The following is a 23,743-nucleotide window of genomic DNA, read 5'->3' on the forward strand; positions in this document are numbered from 1 at the left end:
CTTGTTGTTGTTGCTTAGGAACTTATTTTATATTATGACTTTATATTAATTTTTGTTAGTTGCCATGGTGACTCACCAACCCTATTTTTATCTTAAGTGATACTTTTTTTAGAGGTTTATTTCATTGAATAAATAACAACCTACTTAAACTTTAAATCGATGTTGTTTTTCTTTTGTTATTGTTTTAATAAAAAAATAAAAATATATTAAAAGTTTCTTAATGTGAATTTCACGAACTCGTAAAACTAGTAAATGTATATTTCATATAAAAAGTATATAGTAAAATATCTAAAAGTAACGTAAAAATTCAATATTATCTTAAAAAATGTGTAATATATTAGACTATAAATAATCTTTTTATTATACTTTTATTATTATATTAATATTATTATCATTATTACTAGTAGAAATACAGGTATTTCCACATTTATGTGTATGTATTTTTTAAATCTTTTTAAAGTTGATCTCACTTTCTCTTTTTATATATAAGTTTATAATAATTATAATTTTATTAAATTAATATATAAAGTAAAATTACAAATATTATTATAAATTTGACTATATATTTTTATTCACACATGTTCTATTAAGGAAAGTACTAATTTATGGTCTAATGATCTTATAATAATTTTTCGTTAAATAAAAGACTAAACAAATATTAGTATTCATAATTTATTTGAGTTTACTTGTAATTTATTAGAAGTAAAAAATTTGTTGATAAATTTATTTATTAAACTATAAGTGTAACAGACCATAATTTATCTTCTCCATTATTTGTAAAAACATAACATCCATAATATTTTTAGTTTTAAAAAAATACATAAAAAATAATGTCGTGTACTCATTAACAATATATAATATATAATAAAAAATTTAATAAATCATAAAAAGCTCATAAATATAGAATATTTATTTTTTCTTACAATTTGTTTTATTATAATTAAGTTCTCTTTTATACTATTAAAGAAAATAATGAATTAGAATACATAATTGTAAAACTAAATAATTTTTTCAAATTTAAATTTCTCGCATTTTTTAAATTAAAATTTTAGTTTAAAATAAATAATTTTCAAATTTGTTATATTTTAATATTGTAAATGATAAAATTAAAAATAAACTCTATAAAAAAAAGGGGAATGGATTATCATATTATATATTATTTTTAAATAATCTTTATTTTGTTTCTAATATTACATTGATAAGGAAGAGGTTCTAGGGTTCACTTCGAACAACAGAGAAATCGGAGAATCGGAGAAGAATAGAGAGATTAGGCGCGAAAACAATTTCTCAAGGTACTCTCTTTTGCATCCCCAATTCGTATTTATAGGAATTGGCAGCTAGGGTTAACAGAAGAACCTAAGATCATCCTTAAACTATCAAAACAACGTAAGATTCATTCCATTCTGAACCCTTTCGTGTCGGTTTTGCATAAATCGTGACCTAGAAACACGCAGATTCTGTGTGGTTGTCTACTGAAAAACGATTCTAGGTTTGGAGAGTGAAATGAGCAAGTATGGTTTGAACCTTCGGCCACCCAAGCCAAAGAAACCGGCTCCAAGGCCCTCCCTTGCCACCCCTTTTGGCTTTAATGAAGATGACGATAACGACATTGAGAGAGAAATTGCTCTTCAAGCTAGCAAGAATAAACGTCTCAAGGAAGTGAGTTGATCTTTCCGTCGTAGCTTCCTTGGTGTTTGATAATTTGCACCCATTGTTCATTGTTGTGCCTGTTGTATTTGTTTCTTTATGTTATTATCTTAATTTCATTTTGCTTTTCATTTTCTTAGGTTGAGGAGCAGCAAAAGAAAGCCTTGGAGGAAGATCCATCCGTGTTTGATTATGATGGAGTCTATGACAAAATGAAAGCGAAGGAAACTCGTCCTTTGACCCAAGATCGTGAAGAGAGAAAGGTATACTTGCAGTTCTAGTAATCTTCTTTTACTTGCAGTTAAACAGCCACTTTGTTTATGTTTATAACTGTGTAGAATCGTGTAGTCTGACACTGAGAACATCGTAGTTAGGTTGATGATACAGAAAAATTCCTAGATGTAAGGAGGCTTATATACAGATGATTGATAATTAGATCATCTGGGTAGCATAGGAACATATTTTCTTGATGCGTTAAAGTGACTAAGATTGTGAGATTTTAGAATTTAGTAGTTTCAAAATTCCAAGAGTACCGTATAAAGGTGCTAGTTTCAATCTGGGAATTGGTGTTTGACATGTATTGACACAACTCATTTTCAAGGCCTTGTTAGAATTTTCAAGTAGGCTATGTGAGTATTCCTTTTTATTATTTTGTTTAGATTTCTTTTCTTGTTTTACTTTTTTGAGAGCTAGTGTTGAAATTAGTTCATTTTGGGTTATTTGCTAAATGACTCTGGTACTCATCATCAACCTGTAATCTTTGTGATGCAGCCAAAATATATCGAAAATCTGCTTAAAAAGGCAAAAGAGCGAGAGCAGTATCGTGAGATTGTTTATGAGAAAAAGATTGCCAAAGAGAGAAGCAAAGACGACCATATCTATGCTAACAAAGACAAATTTGTTACAGAAGCATATAGAAAGAAGCTTGCCGAACGAGAGAGACAAATGGAGCTAGAACGTTTGCGTGAACTTCAAGAGGAAAGAGATGATGTAAGTTCCTGTTTTTTAAATTTCTCATATTTTTTACCATGTTTTCACATCTCTGTTGTCAACCTAGATTCGTAATGGATTTCAAAATATTCTAATGTTTCCTTTCTTTTCTCCCTCATTTTAGTGCATATTTTTAAAATTAAACTGGCTTGGTTTTTCCTGGTCTTATTCCTACCTCTCTATTCTTATTATTGACATATTTTGTATTTCAATATTTGCACAGGTTACCAAGAAGAAGGATTTTTTGCTTGATTTTTATTCAAACCTTGATAAAAATGTTGCTTATGGAGCAAAAGATGCCCAAGCGAGGAAACGTGAGAATCAGGCTGAGAGTAGAGTTGCAGAGAGCCATGAGAGTGAGAGCCAAACACCAAATGACCATGAAAAACGTAATGAGGCAGATGAAGTGCAGCATTCATTGGACAACTCAACTTCACCAGTGGAGTCCCCTACAGAAAAGATTGGGGAACAGGGTGAGGCTTCTAATGCATTGGATACGAAACCAAATCCTGAGACTTTTCCTGTGGAAGAAAAGAGTTCAGCTGAACAGCCATCAGCTTCTGAACCGAAGCCCGATCATCACAAAAGAAGTCTGGATTCTCTGTCTGCAGCAAAAGAACGTTTCCTGGCGCGTAAGAAAGCAAAGGATCAATGAAAATTTCCCTGCCTTTGTTCACATGTTTGTGCCTGATTTAGTATCCATGATATCTTCTTTTGTAAACCTTGATACCAAAGAGTCATAGAACATGATCTGGTATACACTGTTAGAATATGATATTTAACTTTTGGGTCATTTCATGATTCACTTCATATGATCATGAACTTTTCCGGATGTTAACTTCATTTCAATCTGTTAATGTTGTGAATAAAGTATGAAACCATTTTGTTTTCCTAAAATCTAACAAATAGATTCCCTAATTCCAATGAAAGACATCATTATTGATGGCTCCTGCTCTAGACTCTTGTGAACTATAATTCTTTAGAATGGTTATTATCTTATTTAAAGTTTGTCTATTTTGATTTGCCCTGGTTCCCACTTTGGTTTGGTTGTAGCTTAATAGGCATGTTAGTGTGACATTCATGGGCTTTAACAGAATAATAATTCGTCTTATTTAGCATTTTTTTCTTATAAAAATTATGAAGAAGACCGTCTAAACTTAACAAAACATTTTTATACTTCATCTAGTACAGTATTAGCAGACATTTTTTATTGAAAAATTATAATAAGTTGTGAGATTTTAATATTATTTTAAGAAAATATTATTAGGTGACTGTGTTATCACAAAATTTTCACTGATTTTGACATGTTTTATGATTAAGCACTGTCAATATTTCTCTAATTTTACACACACTCTTTCCTTTATCAATTTTGATAACTAATAAGCATCCCAACTCTTAAAACATAATTAGAGGGACCAACCTATTCATAATAAAACCATTATAATAAAAGGGTTACTTATTAAAATCACATATAAATTATTAATTGAAGGGATATGTATGGGGAGATTTCAACAATGGTTACTTAATAGACATATTGCTATCTTGCAATTAAAACATGTGTTAACAAAGTTCTTTCTTTATCTCATGTTTTGTATGAGAAGACTTGGAACATGATTGGTATCCCCACATATGCCTTATTAACAACATAAAGACCTACTCAAAACGCTTAACTATGCTTGTGGGAAGGGGAATATTAATACTTCCTAGTTAATCAAATGCATAAGAAGGCAAATCATTGTGAACTATCTTTGGTTTCTCACCAGTCACAACAATCTCATCTTCATCTCTGAACTCTCTGAAGCGTGACAATTTAGCTAAGTCATCAACTGCATCTATAACACGTTCCAACTTTGCCACCATCTCCACAAGCATAGAAGTGAAAGCAGCAAAAGGAAGTGCTTCTGAAAACTCAAGGCTTGTCATCACAATCTTACTCATCAGTGGCTTTAAAACCTTCTTGTGTCCCTCCATTGACACTTCACCAGAAATTTCTTTGGATTTATACTCAAACATGGAAGAACAATCACTCCTAACACTTGAGAATGAGACTCTGGTGTCTTCTTCCGCATGTGTGGTTCCACCAAAATTCTTTGAGCCTACAAACAGTTGTGGCTGGGATTTCAAGTCATCATTGAGATTTTGTAGAGCTTCATTGATGTTGTCAGACAGTGCTTGAGGGGAGAATTGACGCTTGCTCCTTATGCTATTAGCTAGTTCCCTCAGTGCTTTAAACACTTCTTCTGCAAGTCTAATGCAAGAGTCTTTGTACAGGAGTCGAATTGATCCCGGGGTCTTAATTCATGTAAAGATATATCCACGTATTAATAAATCATGAACATAACAATATTTTTATACTAAACCAACCAACAATTTTTGTATCACTATGTCATTTACCATCTTATCTATGATGGCACTGCAAACATCAATCATTTGACACATCTAGAAAATCAGTAGGGTTGAAAATCCCACATCGACTAGAGATAAGAATATTTCATATTAAAAACTGGACTTCAAGCCTAACTCAACCTTTCAGTTTTATAAGATTAAGTAAGTTTTAAAGTCCACTTTCTCAGAGTCATTTAAAGTCTATGTTAACGAGAGTTTATTGGGTCTATCGTGTTTATCTGGTTGCTACCAGACCATTCATAATATATAATCTCGCACATGAGTTGGCATGTCTTGACGTGAGAGACGTGGATTGGAGATCTAATATTGACTAGAGAAATGACATTTCATAGTATATAAGTGGGTGTAAACCACATCCTATAAGTCAGTTTTATAATATTAAGTTATTTTCTAGCTACTTCAGTCTTTTTGGCACCTATATATCATCCATAACCTTTTCTAAGTGTAAATTTTTGTTTTCTGAACTATTTGATTGATTAAGATATAGTACCTGAATTTCAGAGAGCAGACAGCCATGCAGTGCAACAACAGTGTAACTAAAATGGAGAAGAGTAACCCCAACTATTGTATATTGCCGCCATGGGATTCTGTGCCAAAGTGTTGACCATCTTGGCTCCCAACTTGCTTGCAGTGCCTGTTTAATTTCACATCCTTATAAGATCTGCTGCCACAAAAAACACCAACTTTGGAAATTTTCAACTTCACTATCAGGAAAGGGCACAAGAGTTACCAGTGTTTCATCTTTAGATTTGGAATCTAACACAGCCTTGTAACCTTTGTAAATCAGTTCATCAGAAGCATCATCTTGAGTTTCTTGATTTTCAGAACCATTAAAGTATCTCAGAACACAAGCTGCATCATTCTTTGTACCATCAATGATAAATATATTGACCAAGACAACAGAACTACACATGCAGTAAGTAACCTTTTAACAACACTACTATTCATGAGTAATAATAAAGCATGATTAAAAGACTATTGGGCTTGTACTAATCTTCATAGGCTGTTTCTTCCTCCACCTAACAAATGTGTTCCTACACCCCATACTTTTTAAGAAGATTATTTTAATTCTTTTAAAAATGACTTCCGGATTGTTTTTTTGGGATATTTTCAAAATATATTTTTCATAACATTTTATTAATTCTGGATTTACCAATCTGAAAATAAAAAAAATTGTTCTGAAATCGATATTCCAAAATGATTTTTCGTCTTCTGGATTTTCTATTCTGGAAACATTTTTGCTTAAGAAACTCCTATTTTGGAAACATTTTTGCTTACAGAACTCCTATTCTAAAATCACCCAAAACTGTGAAAGACTAATTTCGGTATTTCAAAGAATGTAGGGGTGTAGAAAGAAAAATGTTGGGGATGCAAGATGAAACTCTCATCTTCATAAAGCACAAAAGCCAGTAGAAAAGTATAAATAGAGTTAGACATCATGATAAAAGATAATAACTTTTCTAGCTCTAAACCTAAAAAAAATATCTTAATTGACTTGAACGTTAAAGTGTCTATGCAGGTACCACCTTCAAATTTGATACCTTCAAATTTGACAGACTGATAATGAAGGAAGAAGACAAAAGATACTTGATAGAAAATATTCCGTCTCTGATATTAAAGAACACTTTTCTTCAACCTAAAGCAGAATAACTTGAAAGTTGGCCTTAATTACCTTGTACAGAGTTGGCTAGGCCTTCGAGCTTTGAAATGGTGGAGTTATGGAGATCTTCCCCTGACCAGTTTGGGAAAACCAGTAGGGTCATTACAAGACATAGACCACCACCAATGGCAATGGTGGCTATACGATCTTTTGCAATTGCCCACACATTATCAACACGGTAACTTGATACAGTTATCAAATTGAAAGTCAGCAGAAATATCATAACACCATAGTCATAGTTCTTCTTTATGTGAGGGATGAACCTCACATAAGTAGTTACAACTCCTGCCATTCAAACATTTCAAAGTTTATATGCAATCTCAAGTTTTACATATAAATTCTGTTCCTCTCCTAGTTTCTCTAAACATAATATATACTTGACACGGTTTATAATAATATTTTTAAAAATTTATTAAAATGAATGTGAAGAGTATATTTTATGGTTGAAAATGTTAATATATCAGCACGGTATATCAAAATCTGTTGAAGGTGTTAATATATCAGCATCCTAAATAATATAATAATATTTTTTAATGAACCCTTGCATGCATAGCTAGAATTTCTTCTTCATTTCTCGGTAATAACTGGTGATACTTACCTAAAATGAAAACTGCAGAACCAATAAAAAAAGCTTGAAAAATGCGACCAGGGATGTCTGCAACATACTCCACAAGAAATGCCAATGATCCTGCCACCAGAGTCCCCAACCCTCTATTTAGACCTTTGCCTAATGTTGCTCCTGCATTATATATTGTAGAACAAAAGCACAAAAACACTAAATCAACACATATAATATAATATTATAGTAATCACTCTATCATCTAATAAAAACATGATAACCAAGATGGTCTTTTTGACCACAGCTTTTTCTTGTTTTTTTCTTACTAAAATGCGAGCTTCTTTGCTAATTTGACACTACTTCATATAAAGAAGTTGGCACAACTTGGTATCATTTTAGTCACGTCGATCGAATTCATGTCAGGTTGACACTACTTCAGATTGACGTGACAAAATTCTTATCAATCTGATATGAGTTAAGGTTGAGATGAAAAAGTCGTGCTAAGATATGTTCATAGTCTCTTGATGAAGTTTTTCTTTCGTAGTAGTTGTGATTTGAGTTTACTTTCAAAGTTTTCTCTGTAAATAATGTGTAAAAAAGCATGATAATGTCAGTGAGGCTTACCAACTGTGAATTCCATGACCACAACCACAGTGAGAACAGCTGACATGGCGTTTTGTCCAATCCCTTCGAACAAAGGCTTTATGAGATACAGCAAAGAAACCAGTGTCAATGCCAGCCCCACTTTCAAAGAGTGGACCACCCTTCTTGGATCATCTTTCCCTACTTTCACTGCTGTTCTCCATGCCAAAGCTGAGTGCCTTCTCACTCTCTCACCAACACTCTTCATGTACTTCCAAATCCAATGGCATGTCATGCTTCTGTTGCTTGCAAAATAGTTTATTTCTGCCATGGAAGCCCTTATCAGCTTCAGTAACTTATGACAGAAGATAGCTTTGTTGACGTTTAGCTGAAAACTTAAAAGCATGCACAAGGTTGCAGGGTTAGCTTTGAGTAGTCTGTTGGAAGGTGTTGTGTTGTAAGATCGTCTCAGATTTGATTTTTTATATGGTTGGATCACTTTGAAGTGATTCTTATGTATATATTGTTTCTCGCTGATAAAAAAAGCATGCAAAAGGTGACAAGGGAAGAGGAAGGGTATTAAATTGTGTGAGGAAACTTGTTGTTTCCTTTGATGATAGGGATTGTTAGATCTGGATACATGCAGACAAGTCCAGCTACACTAGTGTTTACAAAGAGAAAGGGAAATGAGAGTAGCTTATTAGAATATATGGAGAAAAGGAGCATGAACACAACAAGTGTTTGTTGATGAAGTAAGGAGAAGCATAGATATATAAATAAAGGGTATTTTGTCTTTGGTTAGGTAGCATCGACATCGTGGTGCACCTTCTTATTTATCTTTGCATGACTTGTTTATTGTCAAATACAATTATTTAGACCAGCGTGGACGGTTTTATATTCTGACACATCATAGCAGGCTTAATCATACTCTTAATTCTGAAGTTGACAATTGCTGCTATCTGCTTGAGAGCCACACTAGCAAGCACACATTGTACTTTCTAATTGTGACTCTTGCATGCTAGTTGAATAATGAATTGTATCATGAAGAGGTTATATTTTGAATTGTGAATATTTTGTATAGTAAATTATAAGATTCAAAAATATTTAAAAAATATATATAAGACATATAAATATGTAAAAATATAATTAATAATTACAACCATGTGTAATAAGAGTAGTTATATTACTTACTAGGTTAGGTTAATATTATAATGGTTGGATTGAATTGGGTTATATGATCCAACTCCTTTGTTAAATGAAAGAAAAAAAATTAAAATTAAGGTTTTTATAAAACCAATTCAAGTGATCCGACTGGTCACGTCTTAACCCAGAATAAAACACAAGTCACAATACATAACGGTTTCACAATTCATACGATTCGTGATATGATTCACACGATACACTGTGATACGAGAGTAAAAACGATTATTCTTACGATTCGTATTGTGGGCATCTGGAATCGTATTGTACGTTTCGTATCATGAATCGTACTATACTTACTACATGGACTCATTATATTTATGATATTTCATGATTTAATGTTTTGGTTCAGTGAGATAAAAGAGAGGAAGAGAGCTTGTTGATATGTTGAGAGTGAAAAATAGTGACAATGTCACGGATTGAGAGGAGCAGAGTAAGATTGTGTTGAAGCACAGGAAATGTTGACTTGAGAGTGCAGAAAGCAGTTGCAATGGAACCAACCTTTCTTTCCTCATTATTCCCTTCAAATTAGCTCAAACAATATTTGCATTTCCCTCAATTGTAACATTATTAACTCAAAACCAAACGAAGAACTAAGATTTAGTACTGTCACATAGACTATATCTTGGGTTTATTCTTAATTGAAATTATTGTTTGGTAGCAATGTGATGAAGTTATTGCTTATGAATCTAAGGAAGCTACTTTAGTCAATCATCAAACTGAATCACCCCACCACTTGGGTCACGTTCCAGACACCAGCCGCAGCACCCTCAATCTACTTTTTCTTCTTTTAAATTTACATGTTATGTATCATTACATAATTATGAAGCTTGAGATCTCAATTAAGGTCATATCCCAACACCCTCAATTTACATAAGGCTATTTAGTTCATAATGAAGGTTACCTTTCAAATTTTGAGCTTGAGTATTTTTACTTTTCCTGGTTCAATTTTTTTCCATGTTATTTTTAAAGTTTTATAAAAAATATGAAACCTTCTTGTTGCAAGAGTTTGATCAGAAAAAAACTTCATAGTTGTTCTGAAATCTGTTAAACATATCTCATAATATTTCTTTTCCCTGTTTTAAAAAGAAGGCACAATAAAAACAATAATTAGTTTCTTCTTTCCAATCCTTGAAACTCTTAGAACCATTCACTTTCATTATTTAAAGAAATGTCAAACTAATAAAGACTTGTGAGACCAAATTGATTAGTGAGATGGAGTTTTGCTCTGTTACCCTAAGCTTTTATACCAAAAATCCAAAATTGTTGGTTTTCTTATTAACCTTCTGCTAAATATAACAGCTACTTGGGTCCAAAAATATTGTAACAGTGGTAGTGGGATCATGACAGTCATTATGGTCATATGGTACATGTATATTGCCCATTGAGAATTGAGATGTTCTACTTAATTAATGATAGCCGATCTAGTGATTTGGATATTTGAATATTATTCTACAAATTTTACAATGAAGTTGAGATCCTATCATCCTCCAACTGATCCCAGGTGTGACTCTACCACAAGCCACAGTGGATCCCATTAGTAAATAAGAACTCGCAGATAATATGAATGGAAAGAAGCAATAAATGTTGCCATTGCACAAAAAGCCCACCAGGATAGAGACTAGGGACCTAATAGGGCCTGAAACATCAAAATTCTGTCATGTCATAGTCTTCAAATACTGATTCCTTGCCACTAGACTTGTGCCAAACTTTTCTGCGTATCCTACAATTGACGATCATAAAAGATTGTAGAGAGAATATTTACTGAATGTTGGTAAAAATAAACAGGGAACATTGGTAAAATTAAAAGGGGGAGTAAGGAACTGCCTTTACCTAACATTAATTTACCGGAACTCATCGTGGTAATCACCTTCATCATCTTCATCATCGTTGAAAATAGCACTGTAAAATACATATGGGTTCTCAATCATCTCAGTCAAAGTAAGACGGCCATCTTTGTCCTCATCTGCCTGTCATAACATTATTTCAGGACTTCATACAATGGTCACTGATGAAATAAATGTATGATGTTATGCAACAGGTGTTGGGAGTGAGTATTGAGCTATCTCTGTCAGTATTAACTGCTTTCCATAACATTATTATTACAATGTTTAATGAGATGTAACACAACAGGTGAATATTGAAGCCATCGTAAAAAAAAGTAATCCAATGGTAGCATTTAGTTGAATGATCTGTCAATAAATCATGCTCCACAGATATAACTCCTCAAAAAGAAAAAAGCACAAAGATTGGTTTACATAAAACATTCAGAATACAGATTGGTAAATACAAGGTATGCAACTCAGTTCTCCCACCAAAGAAAAGAAAATCATCCCCCTCCTCCCTCTTAAACATTATAAAAGGGGCAAGGTTATTAACATATGTTACTTCACATTGCTGAATAGCAGATAGGCACCAGCTCTCCCACAAGCGTTAAAAATGTTCTTTCCCTTGTATTAAACCTTTACACATTTACTAAAACAAGTTTTCTTAGCAGCAAGGAGTGGAGATAAATCTGGCTGTAGTGATCTAAGCAGTTAGTATATCAAAATCCAGACATTATTTGACGACCATAAGCAAACACAAAATGTGCATTTTCAACAACTTAAACTGGAAATTAGAGAGAAAAAATGAATAATAAAACTGATTTACTCGATAAAGAAGTTCTCCAAGAAGCTATAATAATAATAATAATATTAAATACAAGCAGACAAAACAAATTTCAATTATTCTCATCCAGAAAGAATGGGAACTCATTAATGAAAGATTTATAGAGATCAAACGGAAAGTACAATTATCAATTACAAGCTAAAATCTTTCATAATAAAGAAGCTATCACCAATAAATACCATATAAAGTCAAGCTATCAATTTCCATGGTATAACCAAAGACGTTATTGATCAATCAAAGAGAGAAGGGTCATTTAAAGTTTAACTCGAACGATAGAACACATGAAGAATTGACCACAGAACCATCAAGCTACACAAAATTGATCATATTTATGATAAGCATCAAAACAAGTGGGAAACCCACCCCTTAAAAGTTAGTTGTTAAGAGGGAAGAATCAGACACTTAAATACTGCACTAAGCATTCCATACTGCTGAATGTGAGACTTAAAAACCTCATAATACCCAAGTCATTGTCACAGCACCGCCCCGAGAACTGGTTCACTCTATACGAATTATGATAACAATTGATAAACAATTGAGGAACCTGCCTCTAAAAGCTAGATGTCAAGAGGGGAAAATCAAATGCTTAAATACTCCTCCACACTACTCAATGTGGGACTTTATACCTTCTAACTGCGAATTATTCCTATTTTTTTATAATGTAATACCTGGGTTTCTATTAAAGCAAAGAAACCATTTACTGATAAAAAGGAATAGGTACCTAACAATTGGAATCCATCTTCAAAAAAGGATCGAGAGGGGCAGAACCAAAACTTAAATACTCCACCAAGCTTCTATCCAAACTAATTCTGACACCAGTTGGTAATTAAGCAAGAACTTGGGAACCCACCCGGGAAAGTTAACGATTGAGAGGGAGGATCAAACAATTAAATACTGCCCCAAGAATCCCATACTGCTCGATATGGGACTTGGGCACCCCATATCCATGTAAAGCCAATATCAATTGAATAAATAGTCATTTGCATGATCGGAGATGACTTTGCAAGAAAGAATAAGCACCTTAGCCAACAACCAGACTGTAATTATTGTAAAGTTAAATAAAGTACCTGAGAAATTATGTAATCGGCTTGTTGCTTTGCATAATAATGCTCAGATGGGTGGAGCTTCCCAATTATGGGCAGTAGTTCAATATCTGACAAGTATCTGCAAAGATTGAGATGATAACCCAAAATAAAAAGATAGTAAACTATTAGGAGGCTAGCATAACGATTCAAAGAAAGTAGACTAAGGATGGCAATAGAAAGGTGAATACCCGTCCCCATCCTTATCAAGCTGAGCAAACAACATTCTGGCTGGAGCATCCATTGAATTATCAGAATATGAGTCATTATGATTTTCTTCGTCATAGTTTCTCACCAAATCAAACAGCCCATGGAAAAATTCTTTAAAGTTGACCTTTCCATCTCTGTCTGTATCTCTTTCCCTGTAAAAAAGAAATGGATAAATCAGACAATAGTAAGCCAAGACAATCATATAAATAAGTTTATTGCATATGAACTGAAGGATTTTATTCACTCCAGACAATTAAAATAACTACAAATATTTTCCCCGTTTCTAACATATATTGCAACTTCGCTTGAGGGGGCAAATGATAGCAAGGAAAAATTTATTTCCAATAATAAAAAACCAATCACTAGCAAGCAATCAGCTAAAAGAATTTAAATGTTCAACATCAATCTTAATAGGTTGCACAGACTTGGGTGACCATAAGAAATCCAGTCATCAATGCATTGGTGGTTAAAATTTTGTGGAGATTAAAGATGGCTTTGGGGGTTATTTTGGATATATTAAGCTATAGATAGTTAGCGAACAAAAGGAAGGCTAAGAAAGACCAGAGTCAAGGATACCAAAGGTAAGAAAAGGTCTACACTGCCTATTTCTGAATCTAAAGTGAACACTCATATCCTCATCTCTGCCAGTAATGCTGCTAAAGTAAAGTTTCCTATCAAGACTAGAAAACAATCAAACAGTAATTAGGGGTTATTTCAAACACCGTTGGCTTCATGTAGGCATCTAGGATTTCCAATATGTTAAAGACATTGGTATTTGGTATCCAGGCACGTGATTTCATTGTCATTTAAGATACATGTTGTACATAAGATCCCAGATACTGTAAGTATCTCTTACATCCAAACACATGTGAAAATGCCCAAATAAAAAGCTTTACCAATTCCCATAATTATCATCAACATTTTATACCAAAATCTCTTGGTATTTGGTTAAGAAGATGGAGGTATTGAAAGTCCAAAGACAGCTTATACAATCAAAAGCCTAGAGACAAACCATAAAGGATACATACTTAGAGAACATAACTGAGATACATACATCACACAATATTGTTTTTTAACAGATTACCATAAAATATCGTCTGTCAATAGCAAGCATGTACATAGTGGAGATATGTGTGTAATCCAATATTTTAGAAAAAGCGAAAGAAGAGAAAATCATCTAAAGACTAAACATTGTCAGTCTCACCCTACATAGATGAAAGCAGGCATACCACACCCATATATGCAAAAAAAAATATGATTAAAAAAAACAAGTGTCCATGTATCAATCAGAGAATTTTATTTACTTCTCTGGAATGTGTATAAATATATGTTCTGCTGAGTTTTTTTCATTCAAGCAATTCATCAAAATATTCAGTCTTCATCTAAGACATAGATTCTTAGTCTGCTTTGACCAAAAAGGCAAAAGTAAGAGATCCAAAACCAAAATCCATTATTTCCTTTTGACTTTCTTTGGTTATAGGACCGTTGATAGAACTATTATACTATACAATTTTCAATCTCTGGTCCCTAGTTTTGTTTCCATGTTGTTTTGACAATAGACTGGAAATTCTCTCATTTGTGTACATAAATCTTTCCTCTTGTAGGAATATTTCCCTATTGAAGATTTTGAAGGAATTAAAGACTTGAGGTCCTTGTTTAATTATCAACTATGCTATGTTTATCAGTCCCATGTGTAGCCTAAATAGTAGGAATTGGCTTAAGCCAGAAGTAGCAAATAGTTTACTACTATAGTGATATCTTGGTCCTTCTTATGTCAAATGCATTTATTATAAGAATAAATATACAGTTACATCAATAATTTTATTTATCAAATTATCTTAACAAGGACACACAATCAGATACTTAATAATTAAATAACTAAATCTATGATATGCAGTCTTACAAACAGAAATCACAGTATGGAAAAACTGATTGTTAGAATATAAGGAAAAAGTATTCAATAGTATCTTGATTATATTATCTTAAATAATTAGTTTGTATATTTTCTTATAAGATTAATTTCTATGCGCTGATAGTATAAAGATTTATATATTGCCAACCTATTAGAAATCATGTTTAGGATAACTTTTTAGTTATAATAAAAGTCAGCCAAATACAATACATGACAATTTCTAATTAGTTAATAGTGTAAAAATCATTCACATGGGCAATACATGTATACTATTTACTCTTTTCTTATTATCTCCTAGGATTGCTTTCTGTATTTCTTTTTTATCTCGTTAGTTTTTTCTGTAATGATCAGTAAAAATAAAGGGTTGATTTCTCTACTCCTCCATTAATGTTTTTCACCTCATCCTGCATCCTCCTATCATCTCTGGAAAGTAGAGTAGTCTTCAATGAGTTAGCAACTGAAGTTGAAGATGTTGCAACCTCAATTTAGATTTTGAGGACTAAGAAGGAGAAGAAATAGAAGGATAAGCCTCACAATCTGACAATGAGAATGATGATTACACGGACAAAGAGGAGGAGGCAAAGGAAAATTAACAGATATTTTATCTTTAACATTTAACTTCTTTTTATTGTTTCCGTGAACAATTGACTTTTGATTCAATATTATGCCAATTACTGTGCAACGTTTCATTTGCATGCAACTTATTTTTTTTTATACTTTTTAATTGATTTATTTCAACTGCCACATGACTTGTCGCTTGAAATTATTTGCTATATGATGTAGCAAATTTTTGGCTTTCCACCATTTCCTACTATACACTATTGATAACACTGAACTTTTGTTCCAAAAGTGATCTAGCCCCCACCAGTCTCCTATCATTTATTTCAGTGACTTATTTTCTCCAAAGGAACATACAATAATAAACTAGTAAGGAACTGACTGTGATTCATATGAGCCTCCTATTGTCATTCTCATCGATGATGATTTCTCCTATTTCACTAATAAGTCATGTGGTGATGAATTCCTTCCTTGGTAGTGCAACACTCCAATATCTCAAGCATCCTTCATTTGCCTTTGCATTTGGTGGAGCGCAATTTACATATTTTATTTTTTTCTTAAAGGGTTTTTAAAGCATAATGAGCTACATCTTGACAAGGAGAAGAATTAGAACAATATTCAGCACACATTATCTTGATTATGCATTAGAATGATCTAGTGTATCTTAGAGGATAAGTTTCTAAGTTTTCTTTATCATCCCATGATTTCTTTCCTTAATTAGTTAGGATTACTATATACTATTAGTATAAATAATGATTGGTGTTCTATGTTGTGTCACCCTCTTAACACATCACGAATTCACAATACACAAGAAAATATTACCCAAAGTTTCTATTCTCTCTCTATGCCTAAAATATAACTGATAACCCTGCAATTTCAAACACTGATATATTGAGCCTTCATTGACTTTTTCTGATATTTGAGTTACCTGACTTCCTCCTTGCACAGCCACTGATAAAGCTTAGGGTTTTTGCTGTCCGCCGGGTGCAGAAAGCTAGGACAACCAAAAAGCAAAAATAAGGAAAAGTGGAACGGATCATCATGTAAAATCATGGGTTTAAACAATCAGCTTCCTAGCAAGTAGTAGAGGCCTCACTCATTGAATTCAGTCAAGTTTAGAACACCATCTCCGTCAGCATCCGATGCATTGAAATGCTCTTCTTTCCACCAACCCATATCATAACCAAAAGACTCATTATCTGCCAAAAAAAAAACACAACATTCAATAGACAGTCTCAATGATCAAATAACCAATACCCCAACAGTTAGAACCCAATAGCGTAACTCAAAAAACATTAATCACGTACATTTGCAAAACTATATAAAAAACAAACTGAAGATTCAAAACTCGCTATCAAAACGCAGGGTGATCTCAAGCTCAAGTCCATAGCATGCAACTACATTTGTCGATTATAGTAGTGTTACTCGGATCTAAAAGGGTGAAAAAAAGGGACAGGCCTGCATTTTGAACCCAACTGGGAGGATCGTACTCGGAGAAGGAAACAAAGCCATCGTGATTCTTGTCGTGAAGCTCCATCTCCCTCTGCGTACGATGCATGACCTCGCGCTGTGCCTGGTGCAGGTTCCACTGAGTCAACTCGTGCTCGGTGACGAACCAATCGGCGGGGTCCACGTCGATCTTGGGGAACAACAGTATCAACCTGTTGGTCACATTAAACTTGCCCTCGTCGTTCAGGTAATCCTCGGCGTCAATGAAGTCCTCCCACTCGGGCTGAGACTCGTGGGCCGGGGCCGGGTCCGGGTCCAGCTCCGGGTTGGCCTGGTGTATTACCTGCTTCTCCCACTCCTTGTCCTCCCGCTGCCGCTCCAGCTCCGCCACCAGGGGGTCGAAGGCGACGGCGTGGTGGCGCGACGGTGCGAGGGTGAAGTTGGAGCGGAGTTTGAGGCGGCGGTGGCGGTGGCCGGAGAAGCTCTTGGGAGGATGGGAGAGGAACAAGAGGAGCAGCGCGGCGAGGAGTATGTAGACGAAAATCAAGGCTTTGGCCATCGCTGAGGGACAGCCACCAGATCTGACTCTGCTCTTTCCAATTCAACTCTCAGATTCTCCCCGCTTTTATCCCTTTTTCAAATCTCTTTTCATTTCCCCCTAATTACCATTCTCAATTCCCAATTAGGTTTTTTCCATTTCTATTTCAAACTATTTCTTCCTCCTAATCACTTTCTTAATTCTTAATTAATCACAACAAATCTAACACAAACTGCAATTGGGTAGGTTTTTCAGCTCTTGTTTTTTAACTAATTATTACTCATAGTTCTTATAATAATTAATAATGAATTTAATATTCATACTTTATAGGAATACTCAACTTAAACAACACACATCATGCATAAATTAAAACTAATATCTAACCACTATTTTTCGTATTCAATTTTATTTATAATTTTCATTTTTCAATGCCTTCACTTAATGATTGTGTCAATATATTATAATTATGATTTTACTCTCTTAAAGGAAGAGATGCATAAAGAGTTTAGTAGGGAGAACAAACAAATGTATTTTAATAACTATCATTACAACAAATTCATTAAATAGTAATATATTATTAAAGTAGATTAAAAAGTTATTAGTATTTAAGTTGATTTCTATTATTAATAAAATATTATAAAATAATTAAATGTTTTTTTAATATTTTGTTCACTTCATTTAAAAAAAATAAATAAAAAAATGAATTGGTCGAGCATATATATATGAATTCATACTATAATATATATAATTTAGTGGAACCTATCTAGAATGGGTGAATTATATGGGTTGAATCATCTAAAATAAAGTTAAAAAATGTTTTATTGTTGTAAAATGTATAATTGAGAATATCATATGTCTTTTGGTTTTTGTTTTTTTTTTCTCTGGTGTATGAAATATGTATAGTAATTAAGAGAAATGAGTTACTAATTTTTTTTTAACTAAATGTTTAAACTTCTAACAGGCTAACTCAACTTACATTCCTTATCCCAAATGATAAAGTTTTAAGATTTGTAATATTGAAATTTTTTACTAAGTTGATTTGCTAATATTTTTGTTTAAGCAAGAAAATATTTACTCAAGCAAAAATAGTTATTTTTCACTTATAAAATTTCCAACTTTGTTTTCATGTGAAAACAACATTGAAAGTCAATTCTAACGACCAAATTTTCGTTTGAGTAAAAACAAATCTTTTTTTTTTTTTTTTTCATGTCCCTTCAATGAACTTGAGTATGTATGAATTCCTTCAATGAACTTGAGTATATATGAATGTTTTATAAATGTTAAATGAATATTAGTTTGTTTATTTAATTGATTTGTGAATTATTTTTTATTACATGTATTGTATGAAATTGATCTTATACATTTGTGAATAATGTATGAATTTGTGTACTAAGTATGGACACATATGCTTGAACCAAAATTTGTTAGTTTCATTGACGGTTTAAGAAACATGGACTCAAATATCAAGTGATGAAAAAATTATTATGGAATTTTTGCACATTATGACATATGTAGGTGTACGACCTAAGTTGTGTTGAACTTACCCTCATACATTGACTCTCATATTCACTTATAAATCTAAATATTGGATTAGTCAAATGTTAGTCTATAGTAGAATATACTTAATACAGAAATTTCAGAAGACGTAAATTGATATTTAATATTTTGATCGTTAAGTATATCTGATGTATAGATCCATGTATAGTATGTATAATTGTTCGATTGAAAAATGAACTAGATTATTTATGAATTACTAATCTAATTATTTCTTTTATATGTTAGAATTTTACTTCAATAACATGTTTATTTATATTTATTTATATTATGAACTTCAATGATGGTATTAGTCTACATGTACAAGAACAACATCCAAAGAGAATAAAAGTTCTTATTTTTTATCATTTTTTTTTATAAATATTTGAATTTATACTTATATAATATATAATGTGCTGTGGATTTAGAAGGATATTTTGGAGTGTTACATTATTAAATAAAATAAGCACTTAAATGCATCAATTAATATATATATATGTATAAAAAAAGTTTAAGTGTTCTATTATTGAAACACTCTTGATCTATATAAGCTAATTAAATAATTAATCATTGCAACTTACCAATATCTCTGCAAAAACACTCTCAACACTATGTTATTATGTGAAGAAAAACTTGAGTATTATTCCAAATGGTAAACATCTATAACTTGAGTATTATCCATTTTGTTATTTGTTGGATATTTGTATAAAATTACCAGTATTTTTTTACATTGTCCATAGATGCCCATAGATATTTTTTTTAAGTTTTGAATAAAATTATTTAAAAAAAAGTCTTTAAAATATGAACTCAGATAAAAAAAAAATCTCAAAGTACAATTTATTTAAATAAATTTGTATACTAAAATATTACGAAAATAAATTTAAATGAGTTGTATAAGTTTGAAAAAATTAATCTTTTTAAAAATAACTTTAATTTCATAGATTTAAATAAAAATGTAAATATATGAAATTAAATTTAAAATAGTTAATATTTTTTCCACATATTACCATTAAGGATATCCATTTATTATTTGTTACTAATTTTATCTAGGAATATGTTTATTTTTCATTGGAACAATCCAAATACAAGGGGAATTAAAAATTTATGTATTAAAAATTTATGTTTTGATGAGTTGAGTTTAATTAAAAAATTATGTTTGCCTCTGATTTGAAGTTATTCAAAGATGAGTTAATCATTTGAAAATAAATAGCTAAATAGCAAATTAATACTTTATTTTCATGTATGTTAAATTTATTTTCTATGCATCAGCTAAATTATATCATTGTTATCAAACACAGCTTTAATTTCTAAGAATAATCCAAATATTTTGGAACAGGTAATTAGTAGCAAAATTGGGATGTTTGCTTAAGTCCCACATGGATTAGAATGAGAGTTGAAACTCACAGAAGCTACAATAAATAGAGTTATCAGCCACCGTTCCAAAGTATCTTTGCGCTTGGGGCAATGACGCAGCTAGTGAGGTTCTAACCGAGGCGCGTCTATTGCTGGTTGAAAACTATTTCCAAACCCCCTCTTAGGCCTGGGTTCAGCCTAGGCCTTCGAGAATTTCTGGAAGGGTTCCCTTAGGGGTAAAGCCCTGCAATTCATAGTTAAAAAATTGAGATTGGTTTTAAAATCTATAAAACTACATTTCTATAATTAATTGAATGTGTTGTAGGTCTTATACATAGTAAACATTATCAATTCTTCTATGGTTTTTTGTTAGTTTAAGTCAATAAATTCTTTGTTGCTATGTAAATGTTTTTAATTAACCTGATATTTTAAAATTTGTAGATTCTATTGAATTTTCTTTATTAATTTTAATATATTGATTTTGCATTACTTATTTTATTTAGATTTGCCTTTCCCTATCTCCCTCAGTACAATGTTAACAAAACATAGGTATTTCCTTTAATGGGTGATGTGAAGAAGGTTTTTTAGTGTATAACTTCTTATAACTGCAAATTGTTTATTGCCCACTTGACTCACAGGACCAGATTTTTGTTCTTTGATATCACTTTGACAAAATGTACAACTAACAGGGATTTCACAATCAGTTACCCATGAGGCATGTGGATGATGCGGGATTGATTTGACAATTCTCTTTTCCACTCTCCTCTTCACTGTTCTCAGCAAATGACTTCTCAGCAAGCTTACTTTATGACATGGTATTACATATTATAGTTTAGATCCAGCAAAAAGCACTAAACAGATTCAACTGAAATGTAATGCAGCTAATCAGAATGCTTCATCTTTTACTTTTTTCTGGTTTAATTTTCGGAATAGTATGACTATCCCTTGGTTTGGGTGACAATTTTGCAATATATTAACATAAAGAATTTGTTTCCTTCCATTTGTCACTATGGAATCTTTCTTCCTAAGATATAAAATATCTGTCTGAGCCTCTGAAATCTAACCAGTATTATTTTTCAAGAGGATAAAGAAACCAAACAGTCCATGTGTGAAAATAGTATCTTAAATAACTGTCATTCAGTTGTCTTGTCTGGACCTTTATACCAATCAAAGTTGTTGATGATCCAAGGTTGAGTCATCCCACAGAATATTCAAGATTCAGTTCCTTGTTCCCATCCCTTTAAATACCTCTTTGGATTACATGGGACTCATTAACCCAATTGAGCACAACTTGCCTAACAATCTAGTATCTCCATCTGCTTCTAGTCCTTCTAATAAAGCAGAAACCTTTTTTTATTAATCATCAAATATGCAGACCTCATCTCTTCATAACCTAGTTGTTGGGACTCCAATCATCTCAGCTACATATGAACAGCTTCAAAAGTCCTATTTCCTACCACTCAGTGTCATTTCTCAACTACAACTTCAACACAGTAAAATATTCTTTTTATTTACTGACAAAGCTCAAATTTTCAATACTGTATATAGTCTTTCACAAGAGTCTAAAAACTAGTGAGTATCCTTGTAAGCCTTAGATATCTTTCCAAGTGGAACTGATAAGGATTATTACGAAATCCGTGTCTGATTTTCATCTAAGGACTGGTTTTTTGACAATACAACTATTTCTCCTTCCTTCAGTATTTCAATTGAAATGGTTTTACTTGGTGAACTTATCTAATCCTGTTTATCTAACTCCGAAATTGCAGTGAGACTGGGGCAAAAGACTCACATTCTTCAAGAGGACAGAATGGAGAGTGTTTAAGCACTTTTTTAGTGTGAGAGACTGAGAGAGGCTATTGAAAGATTCCAAGTGTTATCTGTCCACCACATCTGGCCCTCTAGCAGGTCTCCTCTCCATCTCTTCAGACAAAGTTGCCTTTTGCAGTGAGAGATCAATGAAAGTTTAGTCTGAAAGCTCACATGTTGAGGATCCATTGTAAGGTTGAAGTAATACATACACAAAACCTCTTCATATTTCTCAGTTTCTCTTCATCCAAGATTTGATGAAGTTCTATTTATATGGCTGTGGACAGGTTGTCATTCCACTGAACAAGATCAAGTGTGTGAACAAAGGTCAAAATGTTCAGAAGCCAACATAAAAGTACATAGAGAAATACAGTCACAATTGACAATTTTGATTTTTGGTTCAAAGGGGTCTTGAAATATCTGGAAACTTTGAAATATCTTGAGCAGACTATTCTTTTAAGCTTGGCTGAGTGGTAAAAACCACTGTTGATGTTGAAGATACCAGAGTTGCTCAGAAACAATTAAAAAATTTGGCAGTTCTTATTGAAGATATTGGATTTTGTCTTCGATAAAACCAACTTCATTGTTTTATCTATTGTGTTGGACACTTCAAATTGGTCTGTGACAGCAAATAGAAGCGTCAATTGAATTGTAGACTTGGTTATTAGCTTATTGCGGATGCTGCAAGTTGTGAATACAACAGTTCATCATTGGTTGTTAATGTCAATTAGTTAAGGAGCAATTTTAGAATATTTTTTGGCTCATTGTTTCTAAATTGATCATGTAAATATTTTTAGAACCTCTTTACAAAATTGTATTCGAACAATCCTACTCATAAATCAATACTCCACTTAGTTTTAGTACCATGATACTTGATTTAAATTTTTATATAAAGGCTTGGTTGAAGTCACTGATCTCACAGCATATGAAACAGGATATACACAGATACACACAAGAATGCCCTTTCTCTACAAATAGAAATATTTTAAACAGACTAAAATAAGTTACAAGTTCCTAATATATCTACAATTGTAATACATTGAAGAAGTAAAACTCCTTAAACTTTCAAAATATTACAATCTTACAAGAAATAGGACAATTCTACATCCTTTTGGATAATTTCCAGTGGAGTCAAGTTTTGTCAAGCAAAAAGAAGTATGCTCTAGAATATGGTATAAAATGTTTCGGGAGTCAATACTAAGAACAATTTAAATACACTTTTCTCTCTTCACCAATAGGGACAAAACCGTAACAAGCTCATAAAAATTATGGATATATTGATAAGTAATAACTTCTTATACATGTAAACCATTTGTAGGGCCCATTTGACAACATGCACAACTGAAACTGGAAAGTACTAGATAATAATGCAAAAAATAATATATGTATATCAGTTGATTGAATTTGATCCTTCTTTCCAAATTCCAAAGCACAAAACATTACTTCCTCCTTAGCAAGTGTCATAGAAACAGTTGAAGAAGATGAGATTGGCAATTCGCTTTTCCCCAACTGTTCCACAGTACATGACTTTCAAAGCCAACATGCGGCTGCAGATCACTTTCCATTTCTGACAAACAACTTCACGTTC

At 32.4% G+C, this 23,743-nt stretch overlaps 3 protein-coding genes, 1 non-coding gene and 1 pseudogene across 5 annotated transcripts; 3 read left to right on the forward strand and 2 right to left on the reverse strand.

The window, feature by feature from the left end:
* The first annotated feature begins 1,180 nt into the window (after positions 1 to 1,180).
* Positions 1,181 to 3,534, forward strand: LOC137828169 (uncharacterized). 2 transcript variants are annotated; one of them, XM_068634632.1, is made up of 5 exons: positions 1,181 to 1,292; positions 1,445 to 1,659; positions 1,788 to 1,910; positions 2,419 to 2,637; positions 2,861 to 3,534. In XM_068634632.1, exons 2-5 carry the CDS (start codon positions 1,504 to 1,506, stop codon positions 3,290 to 3,292), a joined length of 930 nt encoding a protein of 309 aa, XP_068490733.1. In that variant the 5' UTR covers positions 1,181 to 1,292; positions 1,445 to 1,503; the 3' UTR covers positions 3,293 to 3,534. The 2 variants fall into 2 exon arrangements, with proteins under 2 accessions (XP_068490733.1, XP_068490732.1); XM_068634631.1 differs by having other exon boundaries at positions 1,181 to 1,659.
* A 660-nt stretch (positions 3,535 to 4,194) lies between these two features.
* LOC137828168 (aluminum-activated malate transporter 12-like) lies at positions 4,195 to 8,651 on the reverse strand. The gene is made up of 6 exons (XM_068634630.1): positions 7,887 to 8,651; positions 7,302 to 7,442; positions 6,716 to 6,988; positions 5,774 to 5,895; positions 5,534 to 5,677; positions 4,195 to 4,929 (listed from the first exon to the last, which is right to left on the reverse strand). The coding sequence occupies exons 1-6, from the start codon at positions 8,248 to 8,250 to the stop codon at positions 4,345 to 4,347; spliced, it is 1,629 nt and encodes a 542-aa protein (XP_068490731.1). The 5' UTR covers positions 8,251 to 8,651; the 3' UTR covers positions 4,195 to 4,344.
* A 1,798-nt stretch (positions 8,652 to 10,449) lies between these two features.
* LOC137827838 (uncharacterized) lies at positions 10,450 to 17,707 on the reverse strand. The gene is made up of 7 exons (XM_068634192.1): positions 16,935 to 17,707; positions 16,573 to 16,675; positions 16,405 to 16,470; positions 12,988 to 13,158; positions 12,782 to 12,878; positions 10,878 to 11,014; positions 10,450 to 10,767 (listed from the first exon to the last, which is right to left on the reverse strand). The coding sequence occupies exons 1-6, from the start codon at positions 17,482 to 17,484 to the stop codon at positions 10,889 to 10,891; spliced, it is 1,113 nt and encodes a 370-aa protein (XP_068490293.1). The 5' UTR covers positions 17,485 to 17,707; the 3' UTR covers positions 10,450 to 10,767; positions 10,878 to 10,888.
* Positions 17,708 to 20,442: 2,735 nt separating this feature from the next.
* LOC137830767 (U4 spliceosomal RNA) lies at positions 20,443 to 20,593 on the forward strand. Its single transcript, XR_011084258.1, has one exon. It is a non-coding gene; the product is annotated as a U4 spliceosomal RNA (small nuclear RNA).
* Positions 20,594 to 21,247: 654 nt separating this feature from the next.
* LOC137828150 (putative GEM-like protein 8) lies at positions 21,248 to 23,011 on the forward strand (annotated as a pseudogene).
* Positions 23,012 to 23,743: the final 732 nt, after the last annotated feature.

The sequence above is a fragment of the Phaseolus vulgaris genome, chromosome 7 (assembly GCF_000499845.2).
Source record: "Phaseolus vulgaris cultivar G19833 chromosome 7, P. vulgaris v2.0, whole genome shotgun sequence".
Taxonomy (NCBI): domain Eukaryota; kingdom Viridiplantae; phylum Streptophyta; class Magnoliopsida; order Fabales; family Fabaceae; genus Phaseolus; species Phaseolus vulgaris.

Coding starts and splice junctions, on each gene's coding strand:
- LOC137828169 (XM_068634631.1), top strand. CDS start 1,504: ATGAGCAAGTATGGTTTGAACCTTCGGCCACCCAAGCCAAAGAAACCG. Junction 1,660..1,787: donor AGAATAAACGTCTCAAGGAA/GTGAGTTGATCT, acceptor TCATTTTCTTAG/GTTGAGGAGCAGCAAAAGAA. Junction 2,638..2,860: donor TTCAAGAGGAAAGAGATGAT/GTAAGTTCCTGT, acceptor ATATTTGCACAG/GTTACCAAGAAGAAGGATTT.
- LOC137827838 (XM_068634192.1), bottom strand. CDS start 17,484: ATGGCCAAAGCCTTGATTTTCGTCTACATACTCCTCGCCGCGCTGCTC. Junction 16,676..16,934: donor CAGTTGGGTTCAAAATGCAG/GCCTGTCCCTTT, acceptor TTTTTTTGGCAG/ATAATGAGTCTTTTGGTTAT. Junction 12,879..12,987: donor CTTGATAAGGATGGGGACGG/GTATTCACCTTT, acceptor CAATCTTTGCAG/ATACTTGTCAGATATTGAAC.
- LOC137828168 (XM_068634630.1), bottom strand. CDS start 8,250: ATGCTTTTAAGTTTTCAGCTAAACGTCAACAAAGCTATCTTCTGTCAT. Junction 6,989..7,301: donor TTCTGCAGTTTTCATTTTAG/GTAAGTATCACC, acceptor TTTGAATGGCAG/GAGTTGTAACTACTTATGTG. Junction 4,930..5,533: donor GTCTGCTCTCTGAAATTCAG/GTACTATATCTT, acceptor ACATGAATTAAG/ACCCCGGGATCAATTCGACT.